The sequence below is a fragment of the Rhincodon typus genome, chromosome 28, assembly GCF_021869965.1.
Source record: "Rhincodon typus isolate 14 chromosome 28, sRhiTyp1.1, whole genome shotgun sequence".
Classification (NCBI taxonomy): domain Eukaryota; kingdom Metazoa; phylum Chordata; class Chondrichthyes; order Orectolobiformes; family Rhincodontidae; genus Rhincodon; species Rhincodon typus.
This window is the reverse complement of record NC_063359.1, coordinates 41125105-41153101: the sequence shown is the minus strand read 5'-3', so window position 1 is coordinate 41153101 and position 27997 is coordinate 41125105. Positions and strand designations below refer to the sequence as shown.

The 27997-nt window shown below is 45.2% G+C and overlaps 1 protein-coding gene across 1 annotated transcript in view; it reads left to right on the top strand.

Annotated features, from left to right (window-relative positions):
- LOC125486373 (serine/threonine kinase-like domain-containing protein STKLD1) overlaps positions 1-27997 on the top strand; it is a 72121-nt gene that overhangs the window by 6718 nt on the left and 37406 nt on the right. The window contains exons 2-5 of the mRNA XM_048613604.1: positions 6958-7070; positions 8541-8701; positions 13690-13817; positions 16468-16551. Of these exons, the coding sequence (XP_048469561.1) occupies positions 6972-7070; positions 8541-8701; positions 13690-13817; positions 16468-16551 (472 nt within the window). The 5' untranslated portion in view covers positions 6958-6971. The remainder of the gene's footprint in view (positions 1-6957; positions 7071-8540; positions 8702-13689; positions 13818-16467; positions 16552-27997) is intronic.

The following is a 27997-nucleotide window of genomic DNA, read 5'->3' as shown; positions in this document are numbered from 1 at the left end:
GGTGATAGATATAGGACAGATGTCAGAGGTAGGTTCTTTACTCAGAGAGTAGTAAGGGCGTGGAATGCCCTGCCTGCAAAAATAGTAGACTCGCCCACTTTAAGGGCATTTAAATGGTCATTGGATAAACATATGGATGATAATGGAATAGTTTAGGTTAGATGGGCTTCAGATTGGTTTCACAGGTCGGCGCAACATCGAGGGCCGAAGGGCCTGTACTGCGCTGTAATGTTCTATGTTCTATGTTCTAACATAGAACAGTACAGCACAGTACAGGCCCTTCGGCCCATGATGTTGTGCCAACCTATTATACTATTTAAGATTAATCTACCCTGCATACCCTACATTTTACTATCCTCCATGTGCCTGTCCAAGAATCGCTTAAAAGTCTCTAAAGTATCTGACTCCACTATCACTGCCAGCAGCGCATTCCACACGCCCACCACTCTCTGTGTGAAGAACCTACCTCTGACATATTCCCTATCTATACTTTCCTCCAGTCACCTTAAAATTATGCCCCCCTGTCATCGTCATTTCCGCCCTGGGAAAAAGTCTCTGACTATCCACTCTATCTATGCCTCTCGTCATCTTGTACACCTCTACTGGCCACATCTCATCCTTCTTCACTCCAATGAAAAAAACCCTCGCTCCCTCAACCTTTCCTCATAAGAGCTGCCTTCCAGTCCAGGCAAATCTTCTCTGGACCCTCTCTAAAGCTTCCACATCTTTCCTATAATGAGGTGACCAGAACTGAACACAATATTCCAAGTGTGGTCTAAGCAGAGTTTTATAGAGCTGCTGCATAACATCATGGCTCTTTGGCTCTCAACACACCATATGCCTTCTTTACAACCGCATCAACTTGGGTAGCAACTTTGAGGGATCTATGGACATGGACCCCAAGATCCCTCTGTTCCTCCACACTGCCAGTAATCCTGCCATTAACCCTGTATTCTGCATTCAAATTCGACCTTCCAAAATGAATCACTTCACACTTTTCTGGGTTGAATTCCATCTGCCACTTCTTTGCTCAGCTCTGCATCCTGTCAATGTCCCGTTGCGACCTACAACAGCCCTCCACGCTGTCCACAACTCCACCAACCTTCGTGTCATCAGCAAACTTACTAACCCACCCTTCCACTTGCTCATCCAAGTTATTTATAAAGATCACAAAGAGCAGAGGTTTCAGAACAGATCGCTGCAGAACACCACTGGTCACCAAGCTCCAGGCTGAATACTTTCCATCTACTACCACCCTCTGCCTTCTATTGGACAGCCAGTTTTGTATCCAGACAGCCAAATTTCCCTGAATCCCATGCCTCCTTATTTTCTGAATGAGCCTACCATGTGAAACCTTATCAAATGCCTTGCTAAAATCCATATACACCACACCCACTGCTCTACCTTCATCGATGTGTTTTGTCACATCCTCAAAGAATTCAGTAAGGCTTGTGAGGCATGACCTGCCACACTCAAAGCCATGTTGACTATTTCTAATCAAACTGTGCTTTTCCAAATAATCATAAATACTATCTCTCAGAATCCTCTCCAATAATTTGCCCACCAGAGAAGTAAGACTGATCGGTCTGTAATTTCCAGGATTATCCCTGGTACTACTCCAGTGGACAGTGAGGATGCAAAGATCATTGCCAAAGGGGCAGCAATCTCTTCCCTCGCTTCCTGTAGCAACCTTGGGTATATCCCGTCTGGCCTAGGGGACTTATCTATTCTCATGTTTTTCAAACTTTCTAGCACATCCTCCTTCCTAACATCAACCTGTTGGAGCATATATACCTGTTTCATGCTGTCCTCACAAATGTCAAGGTCCCTCTCACTGGTGAATATTGAAGTAAAGTATTCATTAAGGACCTCCCCTACCTCCTCTGACTCCGCGCACAAATTCCCTCCACTATCGCTGATTGGCCCTACCCTCACTCTGGTTATCCTCTCGTTCCTCACATAAGTATAGAACACATTGGGGTTTTCTTTAATCCTACCCACCAAAGTTTTTCCATACACCCTTTTCTTGCCGAAGTCCATTCTTTAGTTCCTTCCTGGCTACCTTGTAAACCTCTAGAGCCCTGTCCGATCCTTGTTTCCTCAACATTAAGTCAGCTTCCTTCTTCCTCTTGACTAGGTGTTCCACATGTCTTGTCATCCAAGGTTCCTTCACCTTATCATCCTTTTCTTGCCTCAGTGGGACAAACCTATCCAGTACTTCTAGCAACTGCTCCCTAAACAACCTCCACATTTCTGTCGTGCATTTCCCTGAGAACATCTGATCCCAGTTGGTGCTCCCATAGTTCTTCCCTAATAGCATTGTAATTCCCCCTCCCCCAATTAAATACTTTCCCATACTGTCTGCTCCTATCCCTCTCCATGACTATAGTAAAGGTCAGGGAGTTGTGATCACTGTCACTGAAATGCTGTCCCACTGAGAGATCTGACACCTGGCCTGGTTCGTTGCCAAGCACCAAATCCAATATGGCCTCCCGTCTGGCCGGCCTATCTACATATTGAGTCAGAAATCCTTCCTGGACACACCTGACAAAATCTGCTCCATCCAAACTATTTACACTGAGGAATTTCCAGTCTATGTTAGGGAATTTGAAGTCGCCCATGACAACAACCCTTTTACTTCTGCATCTTTCCAAAATCTGTCTTCCAATCTGTTCCTTGGTGTCTCTGTTGGTATTGGTGGGGCGTCTATAGAAAACTCCCAATGAAGTGACTGCTCCTTTCCTGTTTCTGACTTCCACCCATACTGACTCAGTGGAGAAACCTCCTCCACGACCTCCCTTTCTGCAGCTGTTAATCATCCCTGATTAGCAATGCCGCTCCCCCACCTCTTTTACGTCCCTTCCTATTTCTTTTGAAACATCTATACCCTGGAACATCCAACAACCATTCCTACCCTTGTGTTATCCAAGTCTCTGTAATGGCCACAACATCGTAGTTCCAAGTACTGATCCACGCCTTAAGCTCATCACCTTTATTCCTGACACTTCTTGCATTGAAGTAGACACACCTCAGCCCGTTGCACTGACTGCCACTTTTCCTTATCAACTGCTTATCCTTCCTGACAGATTCTGTGCTTGCTCTATCTGTCTGTACACTGGCTACCCCATCCTCTGATCTGTAGCTCTGGTTTCCATCCCCCTGCCAAACTAGTTTAAACCCTCCCAAAGAGCTCTAGCAAACCTCCTGCCTCGAATATTGGTGCAACCCGTCCTTCCTGTACAGGTCCCACCTTCCCCAGAAGGTATCCCAACGATCCACAAACCTGAAGCCCTCCCTCCTACACCAGCTCGGTAACCATGTGTTCAACTGCACTCGTTCTCTGTTTCTGGCTTCACTAGCCCGTCACACCGGTAGTAATCCTGAGGTTACTCTCGTAATCTGCTCGTCCTGGCTTTCAGCTTCCGTCCTAACTCCCTATAATCACTTTTCAGGTCTTCGTCCTGTTTCCTAGCTATGTCATTGGTACCGATGTGTACCACGACTTCTGGCTGCTGTCCCTCCCCCTTCAGAATCCTGAAGACTCAATCCGAGACATCCCTGACCCTGCCACCCGGGAGGCAACATACCATCCTGTCTGTTCCCCTAACCAGTGAATCTCCTATCACTATCACTTCCCTTCTGAGCCACAGAGCCAGGCTCAGTGCCAGAGACATGACTGCTATGGCTTTCCCCTGGTAAGTCCCCCCACCCAACAGTATCCAAAGTGGTATACTTATTATTGAGGGGAACGGCCGCAGGGGATCCCTGCACTGTCTGCCTATTCCCTTTTCCCTTCCTGACAGTCACCCAGCTACCTTTTTCCTGTACCTTGGGTGTGACCACCTCCTTATAACTCCTCTCTATCACCCCCTGAGCCTCCTGAATGATCCGGAGTTCATCCAGCTCCAGCTCCATTTCCTAACGCGGTCTGTGAGGAGCTGGAGTTGGGTGCACTTCTCGCAGGTGAAGTCAGAGGGGACACTAGCAGTGACCCTTGCCTCCCGCATCCTACAAGAGGAACATACAACTGCCCTAGCTTCCATTCTCTCTACTCTAGATTGCCAAAAGAATAAAGAAAAAGAAAAAGCCTTACCTTACCGACCCTCCACACAGTCCTCTTTTTTGGTTAGAGGAGGAGGATGGCTGGGAGACACTACACGTGTAGTGTTTCGGGTTTAGACAATGCCCGAATATATTAGTTCACTTCTCGGCTCGCGCTCTCTCCACTCCCGTCGCTGGAATCAAGTAGTCCGCTGACTCACGAGGTAAGTTTTTATAGGAAACCTTACCTTCTCGGCTGTCCCCTGGCTTGCGCTCTATCCACTCCTGCTACTCGAGTCAAGCCTATCCAGCCTCTCCTTATATCTCAAACCTCCTGGCCTCAGTAACATGGTGTAAATCTTTTTTGTACCCTTTCCAGTTTAATAACATCCTTCCTATAATAGGGTGACCAGAATTGTATGCAGTACTCCAAATGTGGTCATACCAATGTCTTAAGCAGCAGTATCATGATACTCCAACTCCTGTACTCAGTGGTCTGACCGATGAAAGAAAGCATGCCAAATGCCTTCACCACGCTGCCTACCTGTGATGCTACTTTCAAGAAACTATGTACCTGCACCCCTAGATCTCTCTCTTTGACAACACTCCCCAGGGCCCTACCAGTAACTAGGTAAGTCTTGCCCTGGTTTGTCATACCAAAATGCAACACCTCGCATTTATCTGAAACTCTATCTGCCATTCCTGGGCCCACTGGCCCAGTTGATCAAGATCCTTCCACATGATCAAGTCCTACCACATGCATTGTGAAGTGCTGAGTCACTGACTGCCACTAGTCTTCAGTTGCCAGTCTGCAGCCAATTTAATTAACTTGACTTGTTCTCAAGAAATGGCTAAAGCATAGGCTACAGGAAGCCCTATGGGCTCTGTATTCTGGTTGTAGCAGTGAAAATCTGGAATTGTGCCTGTAGCTAAGTTGTTCCAGTATAACTACTTACCTACAATCTGCTTGACAAAGTGCAAAATATGTCCTGCCTAAAAAATTGAGATGAATCTAATGTTGCCTCTGTCTACTGTCAGTCATCAGCAAAGTGATGAGAGGTGTTGTTGACAGTGCATTTAACTGCCACTTTGTTACCAGTTACTCACTCATCGATATTCATCTTCGGTTCTGTTAAGGTTGTGCAGCTGCAGACTGAATCACAACCTGTGTCCAGATCGGGTGAATAGTGTTTTTAGGGGTTTGTGATCACAGGCAGTCAGTGATTTGTAAGTAATTTTCTGATAGTTTATTGAGTTTGTGAAGAAGCAGGAGTTTAGATATGATGCATTAGTTAGTTGGGTAAAGAAAGTACATAACTGACAAATGGGGATGGTTGACCAGTAACAGGGGTTAAACAGGCTATCAACATGAAATGTCTTTGTCTCAGTAAAGTTTTGGGGCAGAATCCTGCTGTCTAGCTGCTTTGTTAGGAACCTCTGTCCTTGGTCTTCCTCCTGTCCTTCTGATCCATTTCCATGTGTCTGGTGATGATGCTCAATGAAGAGTGCTGTCTAAGAAAACTCCCCTCTGTGCTGAGTCTACTCTATTCTTGGTCCCTGCACGGTTCCTCCAGCATGGATTTGACCTAGCCCTGACGCAGTTACTCTAGTGAGAAATCCTGCTGCAGAGCTCTGTTGGCCCCTGGATGGCTTTTCCAGTGAAAATGTGGCTTTTCTAAGTTCCTTGGCCCCAGTATGTTTATTCCAGTCTTAGCCCCTGTGGGCTTCCGGTGGCGTCTTCTATCCTGAGTACTCCTGCTCTTTCTAAATCTCGTACTTATTTTTATATCATTCAAGCGACAGGTTATTTTCTCTGTGTCAATTAATTGTCACCCCTGTTAGCCAATGGCCATGGGAGAACCAAACATAATGTAGGATGATCATCATTGCCCACCTTCATCTGAGGGTTTGTTTATCACTATTTCTAAACTTAGTTTCAAAACCAAAACATTGATAATTGGGTGCTTTTGGCAGCAGACGAATTGTTAATGTTAGTTTTGTTGTAATTCTTTCCTTTGTTTTCAAATGCTAGAATTTTGGAATGTTAAGTACTGATGTAATAGCTGTGAAATGAAATTGTATGCTCCATATTAAATACCAGAAAAATTCAGTTTTAAGGGACCCCATTATTGAACAATAGAAACTATTTGTCTGGTTGGAGAGTCTAGGTCTAGATGGCAGATGTTTATAGCTAGAGCCGGTCCTTCAGGAGCTGAAGTTAACAAGATTCCTATGTAGACAGGGTGGTAGAAGTTTAGGAATCTTCTGCAGACATGAATTGAGAACAATTGTTCATTTTTCATCTGAGATGGCTAGATAGGGGGAAAGAACAGGTATGTGGAGTCAGGTTGTCACTCAACCAGGATTTCATTGAATTACAGAACAGGTTAAAGTGTTTAGATCGCCGACTCTTGTCCTTATGCTCTGCTGATTCATTATTGACCTTCCCTCCAGCATTTAGGTCAGTAGTGGGGCTACCAATCCCACTCCTGGCATGGACTTTGAAGTCCCCACCCGGAGTACACCCTTAGTATGTTCTCCAAGTGATGTTCAATATGGAGAATTGTGGTGAGGGGGAGGTGCATTCCTGCCCATTTTTGCCTCGATGCCATGAGAATCAATGTTGAGGACTCTCAGGGCAGCTGTTTTCTTATTGAATGCCACTATATTATAAACTCTGATGAGTTCGTACTACCTGTTGGACAGTACATAGCCAGGAAAAGCTGTTGCTTGGCTAGTTGCTTTGCTGGACAACTCTCCCGATTTTGGCATAAGCTCTCAGATGTTAGTAAAAGGATGGCTTTGCTGTATTCTGTTGTTTTTGGTGCGTCGGTGGGTGTAGTTGTAGTCCCTGTTATGTAGATGAATTGTTTACAGATAGGTAGGAGGTAATTTTTTTCCTTTTCTTTCTGGTAGATTCAAAGGTCTGGATGGCTCCAGAGGCATTGGAAAGGATGCCGATCGCAAAAAGTGACATCTGGTCCGTAGGGTGTATTTTGCTTGAGATGATGACGTGCAACATGATGGATGTACAGAACCCTTTTTCATTTCTTTCTCTGTGACCTCCTTGGAGTTACATTTTAAAAAAGTGTTGTTCTGCCACCTCTGTTGGTATTGACACTCCTTAGGATGATGGTCAGAGGGCACTGACACTTGCTTAGTTCTGTGTTTCATGGCCCCCTGATTATTATCAGGGTGTGGATCCCATGCCCTCGTCTGTTTTTGGAAGCCCAACTGAAATTACAAGATGTTTTTGGAATGTGTCAGTATTTATAGGCCAGAAGTCACACAACACCAGGTTATAGTCCAACAGGTTTATTTGAAATCACAAGCTTTTTAAGCGCTGCCCCTTCGTCACCTGACAAAGGAGCAGTGCTCCGAAAGCTTGTGATTTCAAATAAACCTGCTGGACCATAACCTAGTGTCGTACGACTTTTGACCTTGTCCACCTGAGTCCAACACCACCACCTCCACATCAGTGTTTGTCGGGGCCCCTGCATTTTATCAGTATTTATACATGGTCTTAAGGAGTGTAAAATGCAAACTAGCTGTTTAATTCATCTGTCATCTCCTTGTGTTCTATTATTAATTCTTCAGACTCACTTTTTATAAGACCAACGTTTATTAATTTTTTTCCTTTTTAAATATCCACAGAAATTCAATCTATTTTTATATTTCTAGCTAGCTTTCTCTCATACTGTAATAATTTTTCCTCCTTATTAATCTTTTAGTCAAACTTTGTTTTTTTTACATCCTGTCAAATCCTCTGACTAGCCACCTGATTTTGCACAGTAATACGCCTTGTCTTTAAGTTTGATACTACCTTTAACATTTTTATTAATGATGGATGATGAATGTTCCCTTGGATTTTTATCTTTCCCATTGGGATATAATTATTCTGGGTATTTTAAAACGTCCCTTTAATGTCTGCCACTGCAACTGTATTGATCCATGCCCTAACTTAATTTGCCACTTCACTTTAACTAGCTCTACTTTCATGCAGTCATAAATGCCTTTATTTATGTTTAAAATACCAGTCTTGGACCCAGTCCTCTCTCCCTCGTACCGAACGTAAATTCAGTCCATATATTTTGTTAGAGTACCTGGAAGAAAATCATTATTTAGAGGTGGGTTGCTCAAGGATGTATCAGTATTTGTACAGAGTAGATTCCCCTGCTATCATTGATTTTTTAATGTTTCTGGCATTGTTAGCCATCACATCTCCCTCTCTTGTCAGCCTGCATGAACCACAAGGTGAGATTGGCTACCAATCTGTACTGGCAGGGTTCTGTTGTGACCATGGGGTCATGACCATATGGACTGTGAATGGTGACCTGGCTGAGAACCTGTTGAGCCCATAAAACCCTGACATCTTCCAGGATTGGCACTGTGCAGTGGTGAAGAGCAAGAATAAATGGAGATATATTTTTAAGTTTGTTTTTTCCCAAGTATGTATAAAAACAAATGCAGATTTATTTTCTGAATGCTCTAATCACAAGGAAACTGAGTTTGAACAGGTGGTAAAGATCATTAGGAGCAACTGGAAACATCTAGACTACCTCTTGGGAAAGCTCCATGTGGAGAAGAAATACACGACCAGCCTTTGCAAGTTGGTGCAGCTCATGTTGGAGCCAGATCCTACTGAAAGAATCAGTGCAACGTAAGTTACTGGATGGGAAGGGAGGGGACCAGAATATTAATGGCACATGCCATCGGTGTAACAGATACCTGGAGTGAGATACAGACTGGAATCCAGTCAAGGTGTTCAGGATAGTTAACATAGAGAATAAAAGATACTTTCGAGCGAGTTACAGAATTTAATTGAAGAATTCAGGTGGGTTTAGATATAGAATGACATACTTGGGAGTAAGTTACAGTCTGGAATCTAATGGAAAGATTTGGATTGTTTATATGTAGAGTAACAGATACCTGGAGGTGAGTTACTCACTGCAACTTAATTGAGGGATTTTGGAGTTTGTGTATAGAATATCAAATACCTGGCAGTAAGTTACAGACTGGAATCTAATTGAGGGGGTTGTGATGGGGATGGTTGGTTTCATAAATATATAGAATTATGGATACCAGGATTGAGTTATTGGCTTACCAGCACTGCTTTTCTTCCTCAGCCTCTCACAAAGCAACTTGCAGGGGAGCTGAAGGCCTAGTGGTATTATTGCTGGACTGTTAATCCAGAGACCCAGGTAACATGCTGGGGACCTGGGTTCGAATCCTGCCATGGCAGATGGTGAAATTTGAATTAAATAAAAATCTGGAATTAAGAATCTAATGATGACTGTGAATCTATTATCGATTGTCAGGAAAAACCTGTCTGGTTCACTCATGTCCTTTAGGGAGGGAAACTGCCATCCTTATCTAGTCTGGCCTACATGCGACTCCAGACCTACAACAATGTGGTTGACTCTTAACTGTCTTTGGGCAATTAGGGATGGGCAGTTAATGCTGCCTAGCCAGCGACGCCTTCACCCTGTGAATGAATAAAAAAAAAACTTACCGTCATGGAGATTTCAACCTCCATTTTAACTCATTGTGATACCTGTTCCGTGTTTACTGACCTCCTATCCTCCCCAAGCATATAAACTTCCCAACACATATTCAGAGCAACTTTCTTGAATTTGTCATCTCACATAGCCTTGCTACTCCCATCATGTATCAGACCATTTCTGATCACAGTCTTTTATCACGCGCCAATTATATTTCTTTCCACAACCCAATCTTAGCTGTTTCTGGAAAAACTTGCTTACATCTGCACCTTCAAAATCCCAACTGTCTAGCCTTTGATTCTCCTTTTGCCCCAACATTTCTGCAGTGACTGACTTGCTAAATTGCACTGCCAACTTGATCAGAACCATTACTCTGTCCGTCAATCTTGAAGTTTTTCCTTTGGCTCTCATTTTCACTCTCAAATCCAAGGAATGCCGACTTGAAGACACAGTTCAGCTAGACCAGACAGGCCCACATAAAATACAATTGGGTGCTGTTTCTGCAAAGCATCTTCTTAAGCTCCTCTCCCTGTCATACTTACCGAATCATACTTCCCAGTTAATGTTCTAGATTCAATCAATGAAATGATAAAGCTCCAAGGAATGGCATCATAGAGGTATACAGTTGGGAGAAAGTGCCTCTAGGAGTACTCAACGTCAACTCTGGTTGTAATGTGCTCTCCATGGCATCACACCAAATAAGAGAAGTACTACATCTGCTGATTGTCACTTATTGTTCTCCATCAGCTAATAAATCATTTTTCTTCCATGTTTGATACCACTTGGAAGAACCATTGACTGAAGCAAGGGCACAGGATATATTCTGGCTAAAGAAATTAAATGTCCATCACCAAGCATAGCTTGATAGTTCACTACTAGCCAAATCTTGAAGGATATAGCTGCCAGACTGAGCCAGTAGCAGGAAGTAAAAGAACTAACAGGAGGAGGAAAGCCTATTTGGCCTTGCATTCACCAATCTACCAACTGTATCTGTCTCTGTGAGACAGTCATGGCTTTGCACTTAGTATATCCATCATCATGTGTGGTACTAATACCTTGCTAAATCAGATCAATTCAGAACAGATCTAGCAACTCAAAGCTCAGAACCCATGAGAAGATGCGGACTATTCGCAAGAGCAGAATTGCATTCAGCCAGAATTTATAATCTCATGCCGACATATCCCTCACTTTAATATTGCAAGCAAGCCAGGGAGCCAATCCTAAATCAGTTAGGAGCATGGCATAGCCTATCTAAAGACGATGTACCAACCTGGTGGAGCTACAACACAGGACCACGTGTGTGCTAAACGTGATACTTCAGACAAAGTGAAGTGATCCTTTAACTCTTCAATCATATTTAAACTCTGCAGTGTCGCTTCATTGCTTATTAATAATGACAAACTATAAACAACTAACTCGAGGAGGATGTTCCACAAGCATCCCCATCGTTAGTGATGGGGGAGTCCAGGATATGAGTGCAAGGGCGAAGACTGAAACATTTGCAACTATGTAATTTAGAGACCCAGATAATATTCTGGGGACGCAGGTTCGAATCCTGCCACGGCAGATGGTGGAATTTGAATTCAATAAATATCTAGAATTAAGAATCTAATGATGACCATGAATCCATTGTCGATTGTCAGAAAAACCCATCTGGTTCAGTAATGTTCGTTAGGGAAGGAAAGTGATATCCTTGCTTGGTCTGGCCTACATGTGACTCCAGACCCACAGCAATGTGGTTGACTCTTAACTGTCCTCTGAGCATTTAGGGATGAGCAATAAATACTGCCTCGCCAGTGACGCCCTCATCCGTGAATGAATAAAAAAGAATCTTCAACCAGAAGTGCCAAGTGGATAATCCATTTTGCTTTCTTCCCAATGTCCCCATCATCACGTGTCAATCTTTAGTCAGTTTCATTCACTGTACAATAGCAAGAAATGGCAGAGCACTGTGGATACAACCAAGGCTGTTGATCATGACAACATCTTGGCATTACTGCTGAAGACATGCTTCAGAACCAGCTCTGTCCTTAGCCAAGTTGTTCCAGTAAAGTAAAACAGTAAAGTTATTGTAGTCCCAGAAAACTATAGGATTACCTTTTCGTTCGAGAGAGAGTTTAACCTGAGGGTCACTGTGCCTCGGGTGAGGATTGAGGTTAAGAAGACGAGATCATGGTGAGGCCATGTTTCAGTACAACTATAACAATAGCATCTTTCTGACAATGTGGAAAATTGCCCAGATGTGCCCTGTCTACCAAAAGCAATACAAGTTTAATCCAGTCAGTTGGCAGTCCAACAGTCTACTCTCAAAAGTCAAGAAATGATGAAAGGTGTTGTTGACAGCCCTAGCAAGCGGTACTTACTCAGCAATAACCTACTCTTAATGCTAACTTTTAGTTTCCATAGAATGAAAGTTTCTGCCCTTGACATCAAGGCAACATTTGACTGAATGTGGTGTCAAAGACCCCTAACAAAATTGAAGTTAATTGAAGTCAAGCATATTTCTCCACTGATTGGAGTCGTATCTGGAACAAAAGGAGATGGTTGTGATTAATGGTTGGTTCAGAACTTGAGTATTGCTAGAAAATGAGATATCTTGTTGAAACTTCTCATCTTGCAATCATCAGGACACTTAATGAGAATACTAATTTATGGGAAAAATCAACTTCGTAGACAGAAAAGAAAATATGTACATGCACTGTGCCAGTTTGAATTGAACAGAATAGGTAATAGCCATTTGCTGGTTTATTTTTCTGGACACTGACTTGATCAAAATCAACCTGGTTTAATTTTATAAAAATCTGGCGGTTAATTGGCTATTATTAACTGGTACATTCTCCATGGCAGTACCTCTTCCAAAGTATATTTGCCAACTAATCATCATTGTCCTCTCATACAGTACAATGTTGTTTTCTCCTTAAACTGATATTCTTAAGAATTATCCTAATGAGTTCAAAATAGAAAGCTTGAAGCAAAATATGTGTATCTTGCAGTGATACTCATGGTCGTGATTGGTGGAGACCAATCATCTTAACCCTATGGTATCACTTGTCTGCTGGATAATGTCCCAGATTCAACCATCAACTGTTTCATCAAGAACTTTCTCTCCATCAAAGGTCAGAAGTAGGAATGTTTGATAATGATTCCTACCTGCATACAGTCCACAACAAACACTCGCAAGGCAGGTGTGGCACAAGGGGTTATATACAGGGTAAAACTCACTCCACACTATCCCATCAGGGGATAGGTGCACCTCTAGCACTACTTGAAGCTCAACACTATCTAGTACAAAGCAGTCTGCTTAATTGGGACCCCATCCACCACCTTCAATATTCACTTCTTTCAGCATGGTTACACAGATGCGGTAGTGTATACCATCTATAAGATACACCACAGTGCTCACCAGTGCTCCTTCAACAGCAGCTTTCAAATCTGCAGTCTCTACCACCTAGAAGAACTAGGGCAGTGAATGTATTGGATTGGAACATCATCATCTGAAAGTTACCTTCCAAGCCGCACACCATCCTGACTTGGAATAATATTGCTGTTCCTTCACTATCACAAGGTCAGAACCCTGGAACTCACTAATAGCATGACAACCCCAAGGATTGCAGTGGTTCAAGAAGGTAGCTCATCAGCACGTTCTCCAGTGCAATTTGGAATTTGTCATAAATGCTGGTCTAGCCTAGACTCCATAAACAAATAAAAACAATCCCAGGATGGGAAGCATAGTTAGATACAGAGGGAGCTCTCTGTACTGTCCACATCAAACACTCCCAGTTCAGGTACAGCATAGGTCATATACACATTAAAGCTGTCTCTACTCTTTTAACTTAAGTAACGTTTAACGCTCCCTCTACACTGTCCCCATCAAACATTCCGAGGATAGGGATAGCAGAAGATTAGACAGAGCATTCCCTGTGTCTCACAATGCATGTCAATACATTGCTGTTCCAACTTTATCATTTACAGCTGTCCTGAAATGTTCAGAGTAGGATTACCCATTAGTGCTGAGATAGATTGGTGCTTTGAGCAATGTGCAAGTTGGCTTAGTCCGCTCATGTTGGATTTGGATGTGGGGGAATTCGCTGGAATCTCTGATACACACCAGCCACTAAAATCTGACAACATCTTTGTTTCTTTGAAGGTCACTATTGGACGTACAATATGTGAAAGAGTCACTGGTCATCTGTGGCTCTCTGCTTTCAGGAATAAAGAAGACACCAGTGGGCACAGAACATTTGCCTTTCAAGGAAGGCATTGACAAGCTTCTTGGTAGGTGGCATTTGAGCCTTAATTCAAAGCAAACAGAATGAATCCCTTCAATTGCCAGTCCATTCGTTTTATCTGCAGTAAAATGTTCCAGGGAGTTGTTCTATTTAGAAGGGTTTATCATCCAATTGCTATTGTTCACATTTTTATTGCACAAAGGTATTTTTTTTTCACTGTATATCTCACTTTTATGCTACCTATTAATTATATTGTAATGCTGTAGAGCCAGTCAGGCTATTTATCTAACCCTGGAGGGAAATCATAAAATCAGAATCACCAATTCTTACTGAATTGCTGGAAGCTCTGTATAATACCACTCAAGAATTTTCTCAAAACATTTTAGCCAACTAATTAAAAATATCTAAGAGTTTGAATTCTACCACAACGCTGGTAATGGAGCGTGTAGTAATACCTAGAAGGGAACAAGAGGCGGCAATTTAATCCCAAGTGCCTGCAATGCCATTCAGTTAGATCTGAATCTTAAACTGATCCATCCACTTTGATTCCTTAAAATATATTTTTAATCAACCTTTTCAGAGATGTTATTACACACCTGTGGAACAGGTGGGACTTGAACCCAAGTATCCTTGTGGTGGTAGGGAGAGAGGGAAGGGACTATATCAAAATGGAGCTGGAGGGGAAATAAAGCACTGTATCCCCCACAATGCTCACCCCTTTCTAAAAGCATCAAGAGCATTGATGGATGCCGCGTGCTCCCTCTCCAGTGACACCCAGACATGAACATAACTGTGGAAGATAGACAGACAGTTGGCAGATATAGTCACCTGTGTAGCCCGCTGCCTAGACCTGTTAATGGCCAGCCTGGCCAGGCCCAGTAGCAGACCCATGATTCATTGTCTCTAACTGGCCCTGTATGTAAAATTGTAATTAACTGGATACATAGGTGAATATGAAAGATTTTATTGTCACATGTATTTCACAGTGAGAAAAACTGTAAAATACAGTGAGAAGCTTTTCCATGACCTGTCACCATTTTGAACAGTTTAAGAATTTTAAAAAAAAAATATATAGCTTAAAGAGAGTCCATCAATCCTGAGCCAGCTCATCATCAATGACGCCTGCGTCACCATCCCTTCTCCATCACCTCGCCACTGTCGACACCAGACCCAACCAACATTGAATTCATCACTCTTCAGATGCCATCTTTTGCTGCTGGGCTGATTCTCCTCCACCCCGCCTCACCTTGCCACTGCCTGCACTGGACCCACCAATGTCAGAGTCTCATTTCTCACTGCTGAGCCCATCTCATCGATGTTGCAGTGATGCCCTTCCACCACTACTTCGCTGCTGCCAGCACTGGACCCAACTGACGATGAAGTCGCCGATCCACAAATGCCATCTTTCGCCGCTGGGCCTATCTCACCGACGTTGTCTCTGTTTACGTAGCAGCCGCCAATTCTGATAGCAGGTCCTGTGCTTGCCCCGGAAAGTAAGTCCATGCTGGGCTTACTCGCTGCCGCCACGAGGTCCATGCTGGGATCCTTCACAGCCACTGATGCCGTCCGAGCTCAGGACAATTGGTAATTGAAGAAAAAGAAACAAGAAAAGAGGAAAAGAAGACGAGAAAAGCGGTCAGAGCGAACAAGCCCCAGCTCAGGAGCCTAACTCTGTTGCCATCTTGATGATAGGTGATGTGGTGGTAGGGAAAAATTCTGTTCAAGTGTGTAAAAGCACTCCTGGATGTAAAAACATGAAAACAACTACTAGTGTATCTGTACCACATATAGTTCAAAAATCTGATCCACCACTACCTCAGGGCAATTAGGGATGAGCAACAAACGATAGCCAAGCCAACAACACGTAACTTAAATGTGAAAGAATAAATTAAAAATAAATCATGTTTTGTTGAAATGTTTCCTAATTTAACTCTTGACAGGTCTGGTTCTATTCTTTAAACAATGCTTCCTAGTACTAATGCTTTACAATAGACAGATGTAGTTTCTCTTTATCTGAATGATCTCCTTCTGTGTCTTTAATGACTCTAAACTTTATCTATTATGCTGAATGGCTTGAAAATGTTGAATAAATCACCTTTAACTGTCCAAATTCCAGGAAATACACCCTATTTATATAATCTTTCTTTGCAATTTAACCCTTTGAGGTCATGTATAATTCTGGTAAATCCGTGTTGCACTCACTTCAATGTAGTATCTAAGCTGTGGTTCTTAAACCTGTACAGAACACTGCAAGTGTATGGAAAGGCATGTGTGTGGAATGGGAGAGTGTGCTTACAGGGAATGGTGTAAAATGTGTACATGGAGCAGGAGTCTGTGTGCATAGCAGTGGAGCCAATATCTGATGTATTTTGGAGGTATGTGAATGTGATTCTGATCTTCATAAAAACCGAAAGAACTGCAGATGCTATAAATCAGGAAAAAAAACAGAATTTGCTGGAAAAGCTCAGCAAGTCTGGGAGCATCTGTGGAGAAAAATCAGAGTTAACATTTTGGGTCCAGTGACTCTTTCTGGTCCAGTTCTGAGGAAGGGTCGCCGGACCCGAAACGTTAACTCTGTTTTTTCCTTCACAGATGCTGCCAGACCTGCTGAGCTTTTCCAGCAACTTCTGATTTTGTTTCTGATCTTCTCCTGTGTTCCACAGTATGAAGTATAAATGCTCTTTTCTCTGTTGCAGAATTTATGCTTATACAAGTTGAGGTAGAAGAAATTCAGAAGACTAGCCTGAAATACATAATTTACTTGCTGTACGAAGCTGAGGGTAAGTGAATGTTGTGACTGTCAGTATAGCTTTTAAAGTAATGACCTAACTTAACAGATCTCTCATTCTTTACATTGTTAATAGTCTCCCTACCATCCATTTGGTGCTGACACATAAAAAATGGTTATTTGGTTGTGGAACCTTTATCCCATTAAGAGTCAGTGCCTGTGAAACCAATTCAAGAAAAGGCAAAGTGCACTGGTAAGACAAAAGGCTGCAGTCCTCTTTGACATTCTGGCTATGGTGCTGAAGACCTGAGGTCCAAATTTAGTTGCTCCCTCCCCCTTTTACAATAAAGCTACAAACTAACATAAATCTGCCAATGTGGAAAATTGCCCAGGTATGTCTTGTTTACATAAAACAGCATAAATCCAAACCAGTTGATTACCACACCTGTCCTTTGACTTTCAATCATCAGTGAAGTGATGGAAGGTGCTGTTGGCGGTGCTTTCAACAACTGGCTTACTGACACCAGTTTCGATTCCACCAAGGCCACACAGATCCTGACCTCATTTCGGCCTTGTTTCATACATGGATAAAAGAGCTGAATTCCAGAGATCAATGAGCGTGAGTGCCCTTGACATCAAAGTAGCTTTGTCAGAGGGTGGTATCAAGGAATCTGAGCAAAATAAAAGTCAATTTAAAGTGGTGAAAATCTCTTGACTGGTTGACATCATACCTAGGACAAATAAAAAATGGGCTTTGGAGGCCAATCTTTTATTATTTTAAGAATAACGGGAGTCAGTGGAAAGGCAACTTGGTGCCCATCCTTAATTGTCCTGTACTCAGAGGTTTCCCAGGAAATTTCAGAGGCAATTATGAATCAAACACATCGCTGTGTGACTAGAGTCACATGTAGACCAGGAATAGATGACAGATTTGTCTGCCTAAAGAGCATTAATAAACGAAATGTATCTTTACAACAATCAACGGTAGTTTTGTGGTAGTTTTTTTCTCCTCTATTCGTTTGTGGAATGTGGGTGTTGCTGGCTGGCCAGCATTTATCGCTCATCCCTAGTTGCCGTTGAGAAGGTGCTGGTGAGCTGCTTTCTTGAACCGCTACAGTCCTCCTGTTGTGGGTTGACCCACAATGATATTAGGGAGAGAATTCCAGGATTTTGACCCAGTGAGAGTGGAGAACAGCGATATATTTCCAAGTCAGGACAGCGAGTGGCTTGGATGGGAACTTGGAAGTGGTGGTGTTCCCGTATGTCTGATGCCCTGTACTTCTAGGTGGAAGTGGTCATGGGTTTGGAAGGTACTGTCTGTGGATCTTCGGTGAATTTCTGCAGTGCATCTTGTAGGTAGTCAGTGGTGGAGTGAGTGGGTGCTTGTGGATGTAGTGCCAATCAAGTGGGCTGGTTTGTCCTGGATGGTGTCAAGCTGCACTCATCCAAGCAAGTGGAGAGTATTCCATCATACTCCTGACTTGTGCCTTGTAGATGGTGGACAGGCTTTGAGGAGTCTGGAGGTGAGTTACTCGCCGCAGTATTCCTAGTTTCTGACCTGCTCTTGTAGCCACTGTGTTAATGTGGTGAGTCCAGTTGAGTTTCTGATCAATGATAACCCCCGGGATGTTGATAGTGGGGAAGTCAGTGATGGTAACACCACTGAATGTCAAGGGACGGTGGTTAGATTGTCTCTTATTGGTGATGGGCATAGCTTGGCATTTGTGTGGGGCAAATGTCACTTGCCACTTGTCAGCCCATGCCTGGATATTGTCCAGACCTTGTTGCATGTGAACATGGACTACTTCAGTATCTGAGCAGTCACAAATGATGCTGAACATTGTGCAATCATCGGCGAACATCCCCATTTCTGACCTTACGATGGAGGGAAGGTCATTGATGAAGCAGCTGAAGATGGTTAGGCCCAGTACACTACTTTGAGGAACTCTTGCAGAGATGTCCTGGAGCTGAGATGATTGACCTGCAGTGACCACGACCATTTTCCTATGTGTCACGTATGACTCCAACCATCGGAGAGTTTGCCCCCGATACCCATTTATTCCAGTTTTGCTCGGACTGCGTGATGCCACACTCGGTTGAATGTAGCCTTGATCTCAAGGGCTGTCACTCTCACCTCACCTCTGGAATTCAGCTGCTTGGTCCATGTTTGAACCAAGGCCGTAATGAGGTCAGGAGCTGAGTGACCCTGGTGGAACCCAAACTGGGCGTCACTGAGCAGGTGCTGCTTGATAGCACTGTTGATGACACCTTCCATCACTTTACTGATGATCGAGAGGGGACTGATGGGGCTGTAATTGGCCGGGTTGGATTTGTCCTGCTTTTTGTGTACAGGACATACCTGGGTAATTTTTCACATTGTTGGGTAGATATCAGTGTTGTAACCGTGCTGGAACAGCTTGGCTAGAGGAGCGGCAAGTTCTGGAGCACAAGTCTTCAGTACTATTGCCGGAATGCTATCAGGGCTGGTAGCCTTTGCAATATCCAGTGTCTCCAATCGTTTCTTGATATCAATTGGAGTGAATCGAATTGGCTGAAGACTGGCATCTGTAATGCTGGGGACCACTGGAGGAGGCCGAGATGGATCATGCATTCGGCACTTCTGGCTGAAGATTGCTGTGATTGCTTCATCCTTATCTTTTGCACTGATAGCTTGGTTCTTCCATCATTGAGGATGGGGATATTTGTGGAGCCTCCTCCTCCAGTGAGTTGTTTAATTGTCCACCACATTCACAACTGAATGTGGCAGGACTGCAGAGCTTAGATCTGATCTGTTGGTTGTGGGATCACTTAGCTCTGTCTATCACTTTCTGCTTTCACTGCTTGGCATGCAAGTAGTCCTGTTTAGTGGCTTCACCAAATTGGTACCCCATCTTCAGGTATGCCTGGTGCTGTTCCTGGCATGCCCTCCTGCACTCTCCATTGAACCAGGGTTGATCCCCTGGTTTGACGGAAATGGTTGAGTGGGGTATATGCCGGGCCGTGGGGGTACAGATTGTGCTAGAGTACAATTCTGCTGCTGTTGATGACCCACAGTGCCTCATGGATACCCAGTCTTGAGTTGCTGGATCTGTGCGAAGTCAGTCCCATTTAGCACGGTGACAGTGCCACACAACACTTTGGAGGTTATTCTCAATGTGAAGGTGGGACTTTATCTCCACAAGGGCTGTGCGATGGTCACTCTTACCGATACTGTCATGGACAGTTGCAACTGCAGCTGGCAGATTAGTAAGGATGAGGTCAAGTTTGTTTTTCCCTCTTGTTGGTTCCCTCACCACCTGCCGCAGACCCAGTCTAGCAGCTATGTCCTGTAGGACCCGACCAGCTCAATCAGTAGTACTGCTGCCGAGCCACTGTTGGTGGTGGACATTGAAATCCCCCACCCAGAGTACGTTTTGTGCCCTTGCCATCCTCAGTGCTTCCTCTAAGTGGTGTTCAACATTGAGGAGTACTGATTCATCAGCTGAGGGAGGACGGTCTGTGGTAATCAGCAGGTTTCCTTGCCCATGTTTAACCTGAGGCCATGAGACTTCATGGGGTCCGGAGTCAATGTTGAGGACTTCCAGAGCAAAACCCTCCTGACTGTATACCACTGTGCCGCCCCCTTTGCTGCATCTGTCCTGCTGGTGGGACAGGACATATCCAGGACTGGTGCTGGTGGTGTCTGGGGTATTGTCTGTAAGGTATAATTCTGTGAGTATGATTGTGTCAGGATGTTGCTTAACTAGTCTGTGAGACAGTTCTCCCAATTTTGGCACTACCCTCAGATGTTAGTGAGCAGGGGAGGCAATGGCTTTGTGGTATTATCGCTGGACTGTCGGTCCAGAAACCCAGATAACATTCTAGGGAGTGCAGATGCTGGAGAATCCGAGACAACAAGGTGCTTGTTGTCTCGGATTCTCCAGCATCTGCAGTTCCTACTATCTCTGATTCGATTTTAACCCCACTGCGAAGCCTCTTCTAAGGATGCCTAACCTGAAGAAGTTACCCTCCTCCCTCCGGACAAACCTCAAGGGATCTCTCTCCCACTGCAACTCTCTCGTAATCTCTTTGGCCCTGAAACTGCTCGACCACATCCTGAAGCAAACCAGGTACTACAGCCACATCACCTTCCTTAGCACCTGCCTACGGAACCAGATCATCCCCAATGGACTACAATCCACATTCAAGCCTTCCCAATTTGGCCCCAACCGTGATAATATCTACACTCATGGTGTTGAGATCCTTCAGAAGCGTTTCTCCCTGCGACTCCTGAAACACACACTTGCAGCAATGCGCCGGCATCTCCAGGCACTACAATCAAGCCTACCCCAGCTCAGAGCCTCCCTCTCCCAGACCTGCAAAGGACCTCTCCTGTTTTTTATTCTACGTAGGATCCACAACCTGAACTCCCAATTCTACTCAGCTTTATTGGACACTAAAAACCGTAAGTACAGTAAACTTACAGGTGCCTACCACCCAAAACGGGCTTCCTCCACCCCCCAAATCCCCAGCCGTACTCAGGACCTTCCCCACAATGGGTCCGCCGCCATTGGCCATGAGGCCACAATCGGAGAACCCACAGATGACGTCACATCCGCCACCGCCGGGTTCCCCACTTCCGGGACAGCAAACACCATCGCTGCCGTTGCCACCGACACTTAAGTCGCGACCACCCTCACCGCTACTGCCGCCGCCTACCCCGCTCCTACCTCCGACCCCGATCCGCCCATCACCGATGCGGACGCAACTCCACCCACCGCCGACACCGGCACAACTCCGCCCACCGCCGACGCAGCTCCGCCCACAGCCGACGCCGACACAGCTCCGCCCACCACCTCCACAGCCAGCAGCTCCAGAGGAGACAGCAGCACCCAGCCCTGCCGAGTCTTCACCATCCCCCCAGACCTACCCCTTACTGAGGACGAACGGTCAGTCCTCAGTAAAGGGCTCACCTTTGTCCCACTCCACCCACAGATCAACGAATACTGCTCACGCTTGGACATAGAGCAGTTTTTCCTCCGCCTCCACGCTTACTTCTCTGACCGTGAACCTAACCCTCCCTCTACTGACCCCTTCTCCCGCTTCCAACACACCCCCTCCTCCTGGACACCACCCCAAGGCCTCCTACCCTCCCTCGACCTCTTCATCTCCAACTGCCGTCGAGACATCAATCGCCTCAACCTCTCCACCCCTCTCACCCACTCCAACCTCTCCCCCGCAGAACGTGCAGCCCTCCGCTCCCTCCGCTCCAATCCCAACTTCACCATAAAACCTGCGGACAAGGGAGGTGCAGTTGTAGTATGGCGCACTGACCTCTACATCGCCGAGGCCGGACACCAACTCTCCGACACTTCCTCCTACCGCCCCCTTGATCAAGACCCCACCCCTGAGCACCAAACCATCATCTCCCAAACCATCCACAACCTCATCACCTCAGGTGACCTCCCACCCACGGCCTCCAACCTCATCGTTCCCCAACCTCGCACTGCCCGCTTCTATCTCCTTCCCAAAATCCACAAACCTGAATGCCCTGGTCGACCCATTGTCTCCGCCTGCTCCTGCCCCACCGAACTGATCTCCAACTATCTGGACTCCATTTTCTCCCCCTTGGTCCAGGAACTCCCTACCTATGTCCGTGACACCACCCACGCCCTCCACCTCCTCCAGAACTTCCAATTCCCCGGTCCCCAACACCTCATCTTTACCATGGACGTCCAGTCCCTCTACACCTGCATTCCCCATGCAGATGGCCTTAAGGCCCTCCGCTTCTTCCTGTCCCGCAGGCCCGACCAGTCCCCCTCCACTGACACCCTCATCTGCTTAGCCGAACTCGTCCTCACACTCAACAACTTCTCTTTCAATTCCTCCCACTTCCTACAGACAAAGGGGGTAGCCATGGGTACTCGCATGGGCCCAAGCTACGCCTGCCTCTTTGTAGGTTACGTGGAACAATCCCTCTTCCGTACCTACACCGGCCCTAAACCCCACCTCTTCCTCCGTTACATTGATGACTGTATCGGTGCCGCCTCGTGCTCCCACGAGGAGCTCGAACAGTTCATACACTTCACTAACACCTTCCACCCCAACCTTAAGTTTACCTGGACCATCTCTAACACCTCTCTCCCCTTCCTGGACCTCTCTGTCTCCATATCGGGCAACCACCTAGAAACCGATATTCATTTCAAGCCCACCGACTCCCACAGCTACCTAGAATACTCCTCCTCCCACCCACCTTCCTGCAAAAATGCTATCCCCTATTCCCAATTCCTTCGCCTCCGCCGCATCTGCTCCCAGGATGAGGCATTCCACTCCCGTACATCTCAGTTGTCCTCGTTTTTCAAGGACCGTAACTTCCCCTCCTCGGTGGTCGAGAACGCCCTCAACCGTGTCTCCCACATCTCCCGCACCTCATCCCTCACACCCCGTCCACGCAATAAGAACCAAAAAAGAATCCCCCTCGTCCTCACGTACCACCCCACCAACCTCCGGAGCCAACGCATCATCCTCCGACACTTCCGCCATCTGCAATCCGACCCCACCACCAAAGACATCTTTCCCTCCCCACCCTTATCTGCTTTCCGGAGGGACAACTCTCTCCGTGACTCCCTTGTCCGCTCCACACTCCCCTCCAGCTCCACCACACCCGGCACTTTTCCCTGCAACCGCAGGAAGTGCTACACCTGCCCCCATACCTCCTCCCTCACCCCCATCCCAGGCCCCAAGAAGACTTTCCACATCAAGCAGATGTTCACCTGCACATCTGCCAATGTGGTATACTGCATCCGCTGTACCCGGTGTGGCTTCCTCTACATCGGGGAAACCAAGCGGAGACTCGGGGACCGCTTTGCAGAACACCTACGCTCGGTTCGCAACAAACAACTGCACCTCCCAGTCGCGAACCATTTCAACTCCCCCTCCCATTCCTCAGACGACATGTCCATCCTGGGCCTCCTGCAGTGCCACAACGATGCCACCCGAAGGTTGCAGGAACAGCAACTCATATTCCGCTTGGGAACCCTGCAGCCCAATGGTATCAATGTGGATTTCACAAGTTTCAAAATCTCCCCTCCCCCTAATGCATCCCAAAACCAGTTCAGCTCGTCCCTGCCTCCCTAACCTGTTCTTCCTCCCACCTATCCCCTCCTCCCACCTCAAGCCGCACCTCCATCTCCTACCGACCAACCTCATCCCGCCCCCTTGACCTGTCCGTCCTCCCTGGACTGACCTATCCCCTTCCTAACTCCCTACCTACACTCACCTTTACTGGCTCCATCCCCGCCTCTTCGACCTGTTTGTTTCCTCTCCACCTATCCTCTCCTCTATCCCTCTTCTATCCGCCTCCCACTCTCTCCCTATTTATTTCAAAACCCCCTTCCCCTCCCCCTTTTCTGATGAAGGGTCTAGGCCCGAAACGTCAGCCTCTCTGCTCCTATGATGCTGCTTGGCCTGCTGTGTTCATCCAGCCCTGCACCTTGTTGTCTCTAATATCTTCTTCCCCTTGTTATTTATTAGATCCACACAAATGGATTCCACAACTTCCAATCAAAGATCATTTCTTCTTTTCATATTTATTCCATCTCATTTAAACAAAGCTAACACACCATCCTTCCCTTCCTGCCTGTACATTTGAAAAGTCACATACCCTGAATATTTAATTCTCAGCGTCTATTTCCCAATTGCTATGCTTCTGTAATGGTTATAACATTATACCCCTTAATCTCTATCTCTGCTGTTAATTAATTTTCATTATTATCAATGCAAAGTGCATTCAAGTAAAGAGCATTTAGTTTTGCCTTTTTATCATATTTTCCCCATTTACTCCATTTGCTGCTGATTCTCTAAGTTTTCTCACTCTTTCCCTTCTTGTCCCAGTCTGGGTATTGTAATTCAAATAGCTAGCCTGCAATGCTGCAATATCCTTTTGCTGTGCATGCTACATTTTGTATTTTCCAAACCGTCTCCTTGCTTTACTTAGGGTTAGTACAAGGGAGTGCTGCTGTGTTGAGAGGTCAATCTGAGGGAGGGTGACACTGTAAGTGCGTCAGTACTATATCATTTTGAAGAAGGAAATGTATTGGATGTTGTCTACATGAAGTTTAATAAGGCCATTTGCAAAAGTACCAAATAAAATGCTGGCCACAAGAACATAAGAGCTAGGAGCAGGAGTAGGCCGTCCGGCCCTTTGAGCCTGCTCCGCCATTCAATAAGATCATGGCTGATCTTTTCGTGGACTCAGATCCACTTACCCGCGTTCTCACCGTATCCCTTTATTGTTCAAAAAAAATCTACCTTATCTTTAAAAACATTTACTGAAGTAGCGTCAACTACTTCACTGGGCAAGGAATTCCAAAGATTAACAACCCTCTGGGTGAAGAAGTTCCTTCTCAATTCCACAACCAAGGCTCATGGATAACAAGGGATAAATACTATCTTGGTAAAAAGTAACTTACTCTAAGTGCATAAACAGAGTGAATGTGGAGAACATGGTGTTTCCCAAAGGTCTGTACTTGAACCTTTTTTTTTGATTGAGCTGAACCTTGGTATATGGAATAAAACTCCAAATTTGCCAGTAGTACCAAACTTGGAGGTGATATTGAGGGTGACGGCTGAAATTGAAAGTGACACAAATCAACACATGGGAGTGTAAATAGAGGTGCAGAGTGGGAAGAAGGAATTTAATTGAGAAATGTAGGACAGCAAATTTTGGCAGCAGGAAACAGGAGAGAACGTAAACAAAAAGGTGCAGTGCTAAAGAGTGTGAGGACTAGAGGGACTTTAAAATTTAAATCCATTGATCATTGAAAATGAGAGAATCTGTTTCAGTTTTACAGATAGAGATGTTAAATATAAAGCAGTGGAGTTCTGCTGAATCCTGATAAAGCTCAGCTCAGGCCACGTTCTGACTTTGGGAGTAGAGGCTCCACGGCGCTGCAGGCCGCGTTTCCCATGGCGACGGCACCCGGATCCGGGTCTGCACAGGCTCCAGCCGATACCACTCCGGGTGTTCAGGCAGAGGGGATCCCCTGCCAGATCCCAATCCCACTGTGGATCGTCAATCCTCTCGGGAAAACAGGATTGGGGTGGACCGTGGGAACGTTCAACAGAACGGATCAGAAATCAGTTTCCGGTCGGAGTTGTTTGGTAGCGGAACTGCTTCCGGTCCTGGAGCACGCGTGAATATTCAGTACCAAAGGGTCGGTGCTGAGGGAGAGCCGCGCTGTCGGAGGGTCGGTGCTGAGGGAGGGGGGCACTGTCGGAGGGTCGGTGCTGAGGGAGTGATGCACAACTGATGTTGTCTTGACGAGGTTGTAACTGTGGTGTATCTGTATTGAAAAAAAATGCCGGAGATCATAGTGGGTCAGGCAATATCTATGGAGAGAAAGCAAGTTGATGTTTTTGAATCTAAATGGCTCTTCGTCTAGACTCCTGATGACCTAAACATGGAATTCACCAGTTTTAAAATCTCCTCATCCCATGCCCAACCTTCCCTCTCATCCTGACTTCCCTGACCAGACACAACCTGCCCATAATCTCTGCTACCTACCTGCCCCACCAATCCCCACCACCCCCTACCTGCACTCACTGACCTTATCCAGCCCCACCCTCCTCTATTTATTTCCTAGCTCCCTTCCCCGCCCCCCAGTTCTGAAGAAGGGTCCTGACTGGAACCATTGACTCTCCTGCTCCTCTGCAGCCTGGCCTGCTGTGTTCCTCCAGCACCACAATGTATTGTCTCTGATTCCAGCATCTACAGTCCATGCTATCTTTTTCTTTATGGATGCTGCCTGACCCACTGTGGTCTCCAGCATTTGCTGTTTTCAGCACACATTCTGGCATCTGCAGTAATTTGCTTGTACGTACTCTGTCTGAACTCTATTGTAAATGTTGACAATTTGATATTGTTTTGTGGTGGTCAGATGTGTCCAGTATTCTGAACAATATTTGTTGCTCAGGGAACTTTGTTAGACAGAATATCACATCACTTTTGCATTGCTGTTTGAGATTATGCTCTGTGCAAATTGCCATTGCATTTTCTGTGTTACAAAACTTCCAGATGTTCCAAAGCACTTATAAGACATTGTAGGAAAGCAATTCTTTTAATTAGTAAAGGAATGAAATAATTAAATTTCAGTAATTTTATTTTGAATTCTGTTTTGGCAGGTTTTGTTCTGGAGTTTGATCATTGAAATCAGAACTGAAAATGGATTTGGTTGGATGGATTAGAGTTAGGAAGGATGCATTTCAAGAAGAATGTAAAACCTTGGGGTGGGTGCAGAGACAATTTACTAGAATGTTGCCAGTGATGGAGGACTTCATTGAATGTGGCGAGACAAGAGAAGGTGGGCTTCTTACCTGAAATCAGAGCAGGTTAAGTGGAGGATAGATATGTTGAAAATCGTGTGTAAATAAAAAAGGAGGAACTGTTTCCAGTGGCAGGGCAGTCAATAGTAAGAGGACACACACAGCAAAAGATACCAAGAAACATACACTCACACACAAAGACACGTAAAAATACAAACAAACATAGAATGATACAGATCCAGAGAGGCACAACCTGAGAGTCACATGCCCCATTTACTCAGGTACAGACACCCACGTATACAGATAAAGTTACCCAGCGAATTAGTCCCAGTGTTAGACAATTTGTCAACATCCTTTAGAATTTTAGATGATTCTGAAAGGATTGCTATGCATTTGCCGAGACCAGAAATGATTCAGGATAGTCAGCATGGTTTTGCATGAGGGAAAATTGTGTGTCTCAAACTTGATTGAATTTTTTGAGGAAATAACCAAGAAGATTGATGAGGGCAGAGTGATAGATGTTGTTTACTTGGACTTTAGTAAAGCCTTTGACAAGGTTATGCATGGTAGACTAATTAGTAAAGTTAGATCAGGGTGAGCTTGCCAATTAGACACAAAATTGACTTGATGGCAAGAGACAGAGAGTGACGGTGCAGGGTTGTTTTTCGAACTGGAGGCCTGTGACCAGCAGCGTTCCACAGGGTTTGGTGCTGGGTCCACTTTTGTTTGTCACTTACATAAATGATTTTGATGAGAATATAGGTTAGTAAGTTTGCAGGTGACAACAAAATTGTTGTACAGTGGATAGTGAAGAAGGTTATCTAAGATTATAAACCAATTTCGATCAATTAGGTCAATGGGCTGAGGAGTGGCAGACAGAGTTTAATTTGGATAAATGCGAGATACTTAATTTTAGTAAAACAAACAAGGGCAGGAATTAAACAATTAGAAGTAGGGCCCTGGGTACTGTTGTAGAACAGAGACATATAGGGGTTCAGGTACATAATTCTTTGAAGTTTGAGTCACGTATAGACAGGGTGATTAGGAAGGCATATAGCATGCTTAGAGATAGTAGGAATTGCTGATGCTGGAGAATCTGAGTTAACAAGGTGTAGAGCTGGATGAACACAGCAGGCCAGGCAGCATCAGAGGAGCAGGAAAGCTGACATTTCGGGTCTGGACCCTTCTGCAGAAAT